Source organism: Entelurus aequoreus, linkage group LG25 (genome assembly GCF_033978785.1).
Source record: "Entelurus aequoreus isolate RoL-2023_Sb linkage group LG25, RoL_Eaeq_v1.1, whole genome shotgun sequence".
Lineage (NCBI taxonomy): Eukaryota > Metazoa > Chordata > Actinopteri > Syngnathiformes > Syngnathidae > Entelurus > Entelurus aequoreus.
Window position 1 is genome coordinate 33,853,333 of NC_084755.1, and position 10,286 is coordinate 33,863,618.

The 10,286-nt window shown below is 38.6% G+C and overlaps 1 protein-coding gene across 1 annotated transcript in view; it reads right to left on the bottom strand.

Moving 5' to 3' along the window:
* Positions 1 to 1,659: 1,659 nt before the first annotated feature.
* lin7b (lin-7 homolog B (C. elegans)) overlaps positions 1,660 to 10,286 on the bottom strand; it is a 13,937-nt gene continuing 5,310 nt past the window's right edge. The window contains exons 3-6 of the mRNA XM_062037236.1: positions 9,830 to 9,901; positions 8,187 to 8,396; positions 7,942 to 8,105; positions 1,660 to 2,295 (exon numbers count right to left, since the gene is read on the bottom strand). Of these exons, the coding sequence (XP_061893220.1) occupies positions 2,274 to 2,295; positions 7,942 to 8,105; positions 8,187 to 8,396; positions 9,830 to 9,901 (468 nt within the window). The 3' untranslated portion in view covers positions 1,660 to 2,273. The remainder of the gene's footprint in view (positions 2,296 to 7,941; positions 8,106 to 8,186; positions 8,397 to 9,829; positions 9,902 to 10,286) is intronic.

Below are 10,286 nucleotides of genomic sequence, written 5' to 3' on the forward strand. Positions count from 1 at the left end.
GAAACACAAAACTTAAAAACTAAATTATTTACAATTGCAGACACAAGGTTCTTGTTCTGCAGTGCTGTGTGCTAATGTGCTTCGTACACCTGCAGGACCGCAAGCAAGGTCGCAGAGAAAATGCGGACTGGATTTTGAGTGATGTGGGCATTTTCTATATGAACAAGTGGAATGGATTGGATACCGACGCACTAAAGGGGCTCTCTACCTTACACTATGAAGTGAGGGGAAACTGAGTGAATAATGACAGGATATATGATTATTTATTTAAACTCATATTCGGGCCACTTTATAATGAATATGCCGGCATGTATTTGTAAAAAAAATAAATAAATAAATACTTTTTTTTTTTTTTTAAACACCAAATTATTTAGGGGGGCTTAAGAACATTTTAGGGGGGCTTGAGCCCCCCTAAAATAGGCCTAACAACGCCAATGCCTTGCAGCACTAACTCTTCCGGGACGCTACAATATACACCCCCGCTACCCCTTCCCCCCCACACCTCAACACCGCCCCCCTCAACCTCCTAATGCTCTCTCAGGGAGAGCATGTCCCAAATTCCAAGCTGCTGTTTTGAGGCATGTTAAAAAAAATAATGCACTTTGTGACTTCAATAATAAATATGGCAGTGCCATGTTGGCATTTTTTTCCATAACTTCCGTTGAAGTTGTTCTCTTATTTTGGAAAACCTTGTTACATTGTTTAATGCATCCAGCGGGGCATCACAACAAAATTAGGCATAATAATGTGTTAATTCCACAACTGTATATATCGGTATCGGAATATCGGATATCAGCAAAAAAGCCATTATCGGACATCTCTAATTGACAATAAAACATTTGTACATGCACACATCTTTTTTGGTAGTAAAGTGGAGTTGGTTTTTTTAATAGGTTAATTTTGCTAGTTGCTGTGGTAAAATCGAAGTTAATACTACCATGCTTTTATTGTGAAGCCTGCTTTGCATCAAACAGGAAATCACCGTGTACATGTTTTAATGCTGGGTAATAAGACAGTAGTTATGTTGCTATTGTTGTTTTACACTGCTTAGTGACAATGATTAAAGTTACAATGCAGTACGACAACACGTCAACATAAACATGACCAATTTTGCTTGTAAGTCTTTTGTCGACAAAAGCTAAAGGCTATATCAAAGTCGACATAATCGGGCACTTTTTAGTAACAAAAAAAACAGCGGAAAAGGACTGATGTTAATACGTAATTATTTTTGCATAACTGTCAGAAAAATTGTATGTGAACTTTCCGTTCTGAGTTCCCAATGAACAGACAAGAGGCTGTCTTTGTTGCACCAAGCAAAGGCTTGGAAAATTCCATTGTGTACGATGGGAGGAGACGAGAAGGGTGTTATCTATCGTGATCCAAGACCGAGGCATGTTTTTCTTTTGTGTTAATGTGACCGAAAACAATGACTGTTTATATACTCCCCATTCCTTTGGAAGCAGATGTTGTTGTGTAAACAGGGAGTGTCCAAATAAAGGAGGAGACGTAAAGCTTTTTCGTCAGAGCGTGGGTGACACTGTAAGAGGTTACAGGTTGAGACGTTTCTCCTCAATTGAGTCAAAATTGAATTCTGCCTCTGTTTGATTATTTGCTTCTTGTCTTGTTTAATAGATGTCATCAGTGTTTGAACCTGACAATAAACATAAAATACAAATATGGAGATTGCAACCACAATGTTCGAACATGTGAATTGAGCTTTGATATCTATGATGTCAGTTTGAACAGCTGAAAGAAGGGAACCGTTTGATTTCCGGTTTATTACACGACTAAACCACAATTTGATACATAGGAGACAGTCTAAGAACTAATGTAGCGTTTGCCAGCAGTTGAGTGTAGTTTGTCATAATGCTCATGGTCAGCCATTTATCACAGAGAAAATGGTCTGGAAGGCGAAAGTGTCTAATGTGTCCGTTTCCACGTACTTCAAGACTAACACTTAGGTATGCGCACGTTCAGAATCAAAACACTGGGATGTAGTTAAATATCGATGTAAGACTTTGCCCTTATGTGGTTTGGACACTGGAGAAGATTTAACACCAGGATTGGACCCTACACACACACATCTGCACGTTTCTAAGAAATAGGGATTGGGAGAGCGGTGACAAAGCCAAACTAGTTTTTGGCTTCATTTCAGGTAGCAGGCGTTAGTAGGCTACTTTGGTTTTCTACTTCTCATCGGTGGACACGCCTCCAACGGGGACACAGGCGTCAGGTAGGATGGATAATGACGTGGATGAAGGTGTTGGGGTCCGTTAGCCCCTGGACTCCAGAGAACTGCAGGAAGACAGAGACAGAATGATTAATTATTAAATGACTATATTATATGATTTATGTCAATTCAGAGTTTTTGTAGGTATCAGCAATTGTAATGTAATGCTTGTTAATGCCTTTTATAATGCCACGCTGCAAAAATTGAAATCTAAGTAAGATTAAATATCTCAAATAAGGGTGATATTTGCTTATTTTCTGTCTGATAAGATAATTCTTCTCACTCATCAGATTTTATGTTAGAGTGTTTTACTTGTTTTAAGGGTTTTGGTCCTAAATTATCTCAGTAAGATATTACAGCTTGTTGCTGATATTTGATGACCTATATTGAGTAAAACATGCTTGAAACTAGAATATCAACTGTTGCAAAGCTGTGTCATCAACACTCACAAGTATAAAACTACTTTTTCAAAGTAATAATTTCTTACTTCAAGCATGAAAAAAAAATCATGATGCCGAGCGCATATCATTATGTCAAGATAATGGCACTAGTATTTACTTAATTTATGAATATTTTCCAACATATTGAGCAAAAAGGTCTCTTTTTTTTCTACCAAGAAAAGTGCACTTGTTATTAGTGAGAATATACTTATTTTAAGGTATTTTTGGGTTCATTGAGGTTAGCTAATTGTACTTGTTTTGGAAAGTCTTGACCAGCCGAATTTTCTCGTTGTATTGGCAGATAATTTTGCTTAGTTCAAATAAAATACCACTAATTTTTGTATTATTTTTTTCTTGTTTTTGAACACTGACTTTTTGCAGTGCACTTCAAACAAATGTAATGCCCAAGTCCTACTACAGATAGTTATTATATATAATCAAAAGCTAACAATTGTCTGTATAGACAACATCGTTAGCATTAGACAATGATCATTTTGAATAGTTGAAACGTTTACATTAACTCTTACACTATAGTGCTGTGGTCCCCAACCTTTTCTAGCCCAAGATCCCTGGTCTCAAGATCTACCCCTGCGTCAACTATGTTATATATATATTTTTGTTTGTTTTTTGAAAGACAAAGCTTTTTGTCGTTTTTATTGGCTGATGTCAACATTTTTGCGTTTTCTCATTGTGTTTCTTGCTGCTTGTTTCCCAACTTTTGACGGTATTTTTTGTTTTTTGTAATGTTCCTAGGACCAATGACAAATGAGCCACAGGCCCCTGTGCCACAGTTTTGGCACCCCTGTTGTAGAGGCTAACTGTTTATGGCCACTATAGCCTTAGTACCGTAGTATATTTGTTCATCCTATGATCACTAGTCACATGGGTTGTCTTACGTCAGCGCCGGAAGTCGTAAAATCAGATGTTCACCTGGCGTGTTTATTCTGTGTGATAAAGAGGAGATAAAGGGGAAGTTCTTCTTTAGCGGCCGCCTTGTTTTATCATATATTACTGCCTTTGTACAAGTTGCCTTCACCACCGCTTGTTTCCCCTCGAGTGATGGACGGCTGGCAGCGCTACATAGCAGCAGTCGACCTCCAGGGCCCCAACTCCCCGCCCCCTCTGTTGCGAGTTGTCGTGATTAAATGTAACGTGTTTATGTGTGCATTGCATGGAGGTTTTTTCCCACTCCAGACTAGGCCCCCGTAGGAGCCCAGTCTAGATTGTATTTTTTTACTCATCTTCTTTCCCAGCGTTTTACCTTTTTCTTATCTTTTACGCCGGGGCGCCTTTGGTGACCCATCAGCGTTCCTGTTCTGTAACCCTGTACATTGTAGGTTTGTCTAATCTTCAACGGGTTTGTGCTGAAAACATAGTTTCGTTGTACTTGGGCAATGACAATAAAGTCCTATCCTATCCTATCAATGTTTGGTTTTGTATGCACAATGAATCAACACTAAACCTGGGCTTTGAAGAAATGTTCACAAACTCTAGTGCGTTATTTGGCTTGTTAGCTTCCCGCCGCAGGCGAGCAATGATGGTCATGGACTCTGGGTTGAGGGAAGAGTTGTTTGATGTTGGATGCTACAAATTTTCCAATGCATGGTTGCAGCTCAATGATTTATGTGCACCTCATGCAATGCATGTTAGCGTGACGAGCGGGTGTAGACCGCAGCCGTTTGGGGGGGGTGTGGCTGCGGTGTCGAGAGCCGGGGGATGAGACGCCGAATAGAGAGTGGCAGAGGCATGCGGGCGTGTTCAGGGGTTAAAATGCTTGCCGGTTTGCAGGTCTGTTGGTCATTTTTCGGGTAGGGGTGTCACTGATATTAGTATTTTTTTCTTCTAATATTTTGACGATCGACCGGTCGGGTCCCAAAGATTGACTGGCTGATTGCGATCGACGGGTTGGAGACTCCTGCTCTAGTGAATTAGAATACACTCACAAGACTGTTTAATGTGATTTTTTCTCTCCTATTTTCATTTATTTTATACAGCAGAAATTATTAGTGATTCCCAGAGCCCAAAAAAAGTCTGCGGGCTATGGAGCGTTTTCCATTGGGGCTCCAGTACTATGGAATGCCCTCCCGGTAACAGTTAAGTTAAAGTTAAAGTACCAATGATTGTCACACACACACTAGGTGTGGTGAAATTTGTCCTCTGCATTTGACCCATCCCCTTGATCACCCCCTGGGAGGTGAGGGGAGCAGTGGGCAGCAGTGGGCAGCAGCGTAGCCGCGCCCGGGAATCATTTTTGGTGATTTAACCCCCAATTCCAACCCTTGATGCTGAGTGCCAAGCAGGGAGGTAATGGGTACCATTTTTATAGTCTATGGTATGACCCGGCCGAGGTTTGAACTCACAACCTACCGATCTCAGGGCGGACACTCTAACCACTAGGCCAGTTAGAGATGCTACCTCAGTAGAAGCATTTAAGTCCCATCTTAAAACTCATTTGTATACTCTAGCCTTTAAATAGACCCCCTTTTTAGACCAGTTGATCTGCCATTTCTTTTCTTTTCTCCTCTGCCCCCCTCTCCCTTGTGGAGGGGGGGGGACACAGGTCCGGTGGCCATGGATGAAGTGCTGGCTGTCCAGAGTCGGGACCCGGGGTGGACCGCTCGCCTGTGCATCGGTTGGGGACATCTCTGCGCTGCTGACCCGTCTCCGCTCGGGATGGTCTCCTGCTGGCCCCACTATGGACTGGACTCTCACTATTATGTTAGATCCACTATGGACTGGACTCTCACTATTATGTTAGATCCACTATGGACTGGACTCTCACTATTATGTTAGATCCACTATGGACTGGACTCTCACTATTATGTTAGATCCACTATGGACTGGACTCTCACTATTATGTTAGATCCACTATGGACTGGACTCTCACTATTATGTTAGATCCACTATGGACTGGACTCTCACTATTATGTTAGATCCACTATGGACTGGACTTTCACAATATTATGTTAGATCCACTATGGACTGGACTTTCACAATATTATGTTAGACCCAATCGACGTCCATTGCGTTTGGTCTACCCTAGTCTACTGCTGTCCTCTCCAAGGTTTCTCATAGTCGTTCACATCGACGTCCCACCGGGTTGTGAGTTTTTCCTTGCCCTTATGTGGGCTCTGAACCGAGGATGTCGTCGTGGCTTGTGCAGCCCTTTGAGACACTTGTGATTTAAACATTGATTGATTGATTGACGAAGAAAAGAAAAAGGTCATGAAAACGTCCCTCACCCTAAAAGACAAAATAAAACAATTTATATCAAAGACTAAATAAATAAAAAAAATTTAATATGATGCTTTTGCTCTTTTTTGTATTTTCTTTTGTTATCCCTTGCACACGTTTCATGTTTCTTATGTTTCTTAATTCCCTATGGTAGTTTTGTTTGAATTTCTTAATGTTTGAAATTAATAGAGAAATATAATTTATATGTATATATTTTGAAAAAATGTATATAGACATGTTTACTTGTATGTTCTGATGGTTTGAATTGTGTGTCATGTTGTAGTTGAAATAAAGTAAGGTGGAAAAAAGTGCTGTGGTTGGTCAGCTTGTTACGACATTATTTCCAGGGTTCAAACAGCACACCTTCGCGATTGTCTTCTCCTACGCTTTTAAAGCAATGAGCACATTAAAAGTGATTATTTACAGCTCCCACATTAAAGTGAGTATCACTGCTACTACTACACACAGGAAAACGTATGGAAGAGAATTGCAAGTAGGTCCCGTCTGCTCATACCAAAACAAAGCTTGTGGATGACTGACAGGACGCTTACTCTGTTCATGTGATTCCACTGTGGAATAAACGCGCTCAAGTGCTAAGAGCGATGAAAAGAGCGAGACCTCTGTATCCAGTTTGAAAGCCGGAAAAGAAAGATATAGCAATTTTTCGATGACGGCAAAGTTATTAGGTTTATTTTTATTTATCGTTCCGTGAATTGACTTATTAACTATCGGTCTCTGCGTACAATTGTATGACTTTGTTTAATGCCTCTGGACATCGAATTTAATGCTACTACATGGGTAATGTTATTAATATAATACATGGATAATGTTATTATAATACATGGGTAGTATTGCCATTGTACTACATGAATAATGTTATTATATTAATATATGTATAATGGTATTATAGTACATGGGTAATATTCTCATTGTACTACATGGATAATGTTATTATATTAATATATGTATAATGTTATTATAGTACATGGGTAATATTCCCATTGTACTACATGAATAATGTTATTATATTAATACATGTATAATGGTATTATAATACATGGGTCATATTCCCATTGTACTACATGGATAATGTTATTATATTAATACATGTATAATGTTATTATAATACATGGGTAATATTCCCATTGTACTACATGAATAATGTTATTATATTAATACATGTATAATGGTATTATAATACATGGGTCATATTCCCATTGTACTACATGAATAATGTTATTATATTAATACATGTATAATGTTATTATAATACATGGGTAATATTCTCATTGTACTACATGGGTAATGTTATTAATATAATACATGGATAATGATATTATAATACATGTGTAATATTCTCATTGTACTACATGGATAATGTTATTATATTAATACATGTATAATGGTATTATAATACATGGGTAATATTCTCATTGTACTACATGGATAATGTTATTATATTAATACATGTATAATGTTATTATAATACATGGGTAATATTGTCATTGTACTACATGGATAATGTTATTATATTAATATATGTATAATGGTATTATAATACATGGGTAATATTCTCATTGTACTACATGGATAATGTTATTATATTAATACATGTATAATGGTATTATAATACATGGGTAATATTCTCATTGTACTACATGGATAATGTTATTATATTAATACATGTATAATGGTATTATAATACATGGGTCATATTCCCATTGTACTACATGGATAATGTTATTATATTAATACATGTATAATGTTATTATAATACATGGGTAATATTCTCATTGTACTACATGGATAATGTTATTATATTAATACATGTATAATGGTATTATAATACATGGGTAATATTCTCATTGTACTACATGGATAATGTTATTATATTAATACATGTATAATGGTATTATAATACATGGGTCATATTATCATTGTACTACATGGATAATGTTATGTGCAGCTGCTCTGTAACCAATCTAGGAATGTGCGCCTCGTTGCATGTGTGCTGTATACACGATGATATTGTCTCACGAGTAGCTTGTGTGCTGCTGTCGCCTCCGGGCTGTCCTCATCTTCTCAAAGCGAGCCTCCATCTCCTCGAGGACCTTGGGGGTGTAGCGCACCACCAACTTGACAGAGCCCTGTGCAGCCTTCAACAATTCCACGGCCTTCTCGTGGTGCTCGCCCTCCACACTCTGCAGAGCCACAAACACACACCGGTTTAGTCTGTAATAGCACTACAATGTGTCGTGATCTATGTGACATGATGTTCCTACCACTCCGTTGACAGACAGCAGCTGGTCCCCTCTCTTCAGCCCCCCCTGGCGGTCCGCCACCCCGCCAGGTATCACTCTGGAGATGTAGATGGGGGAGTTCTGCTCTTTGCCACCCATAATATTGAAGCCCAGTCCCTCATCTGTCTTGGGAAGCTCCACCACCCGTGGGTGGGCGTGGCCTTCGCTGGCTGCAAAGGCCGCCACAGTGGCCTGGTCAGGACGCACGTCATGATTAGCAAAAAGTATTCTCTATAATGTATGTACAGTAGAGGTGTAACGGTACACAAACATTTCGGTTCGGTACGTGCCTCGGTTTAGAGGTCACGGTTCGGTTCATTTTCGGTACAGTAAGAAAACAACAAAATATACATTTTTGGGATATTTATTTACCAAATTTGCAAAATCTTCCACCAAAAATATTTTTCTTAGTGGAATATTTGATGTGAAGTAATGGGAACCTTGGATCGGTCAATAATTCATAATAACATTGATTTTGATTCAATATGTTTTGAGCAACGACAGTTTGAAAGAAAAAAAACAGCTTTGTTTTATTAGTCAACATTGCAACTTTTTCTAAATTACATTTAACCTTTAAGCTTTTTTATTTCACTTTTGTTATGTTTTTGTTTATTTTGATTGTATTTTTAGAATGTGCCGTGGGCCTTTAAAACATTAGCCATATGTATATATATATATATATATATATATATGTATATATATATATATATATATATATATATATATATATATATATATATATATATATATATATATATGTGTGTATTTTTAGAATGTGCCGTGGGCCTTTAAAACATTAGCTATATGTATATATATATATATATATATATATATATATATATATATATATATATATATATAGCTAATGTTTTAAAGGCCCACGGCACATTCTAAAAATACTCTTGCACTACAAAAACATAACAAAAGTGAAATAAAAAAGCTTTAAACGGGCCTTTAAAACATTAGCTGTGGGCCGCAAATGGCCTCCGGGGCACACTTTTGACACCCCTGCTATAGAAAATAAAAAATTAAATGTGATAAATCTATGGATAAAAAGCAGAGCCTGGCGACGCATGCGCGTTTATCATAACTCTCTCGCTCTCTCTGTCTCTGCCCCTCCCTCACAAATGCTGCTGCGTGCACAATTTCTTTTGTTTTTAACCCCTTCTTAACCCTGAACGTACACTGAAAATACACGCAACCCTAACTCAAAATGCCAGACATTTAAGAAACTCCGCCCTGACAGCCCCGCAAAAGAGGACATGTCCGGTGAAAAGAGGACATATGGTCAGTCTATCGTAGCCCGTTAGCGGCTAGCATGCTGTGCGTGTGTTGTGCCTCGGTGTGCATTGTTTACACAACTTGCGTTACGCTACTTAATATGTCCGTGTGGAAACTCGTTCGGTACACCTCCGAACCGAACCGGAACCCCCGTACCGAAACGGTTCAATACAAATACACGTACCGTTGCACCCCTAATGTACAGTATATTTTGTTGGAGTAATAATTTGTTAAAATGGTTGAAGCGTCCAGAAGTTCAAATTGCCTTTCTGATCTATTGTTCGGACGTCTTAATAAAGGCTATCAATAAGACGTATACATCTAGTTAGTATGTACTGTAGTACCTTGGCTGTTGCCTGCGCTCGCACCTCTGGTCCTCCGACAATTTCTAGAGTGTCATACAGCTGCTCATATACCTGAAGGGAAACAGAAAAAATTCACAGTGTAAAAGGAGATTTCTGGGAAAAAATAAAGGGGTTTTAACTTCCATCGCAAATTGCTGTTAAAGGCCTACTGAAAGCCACTACTATCGACCACGTAGTCTGATAGTTTATATATCAATGATGAAATCTTAACATTGCAACACATGCCAATACGGCCGGGTTAACTTATAAAGTGCAATTTTAAATTTCCCGGGAAATATTCTGCTGAAAACGTCTCGGTATGATGACGCCTGCGCGTGACGTCACGGATTGTGCGGACATATTGTGACAGCATTGTGGCCAGCTATTAAGTCGTCTGTTTTCATCGCAAAATTCCACAGTATTCTGGACATCTGTGTTGGTGAATCTTTTGCAATTT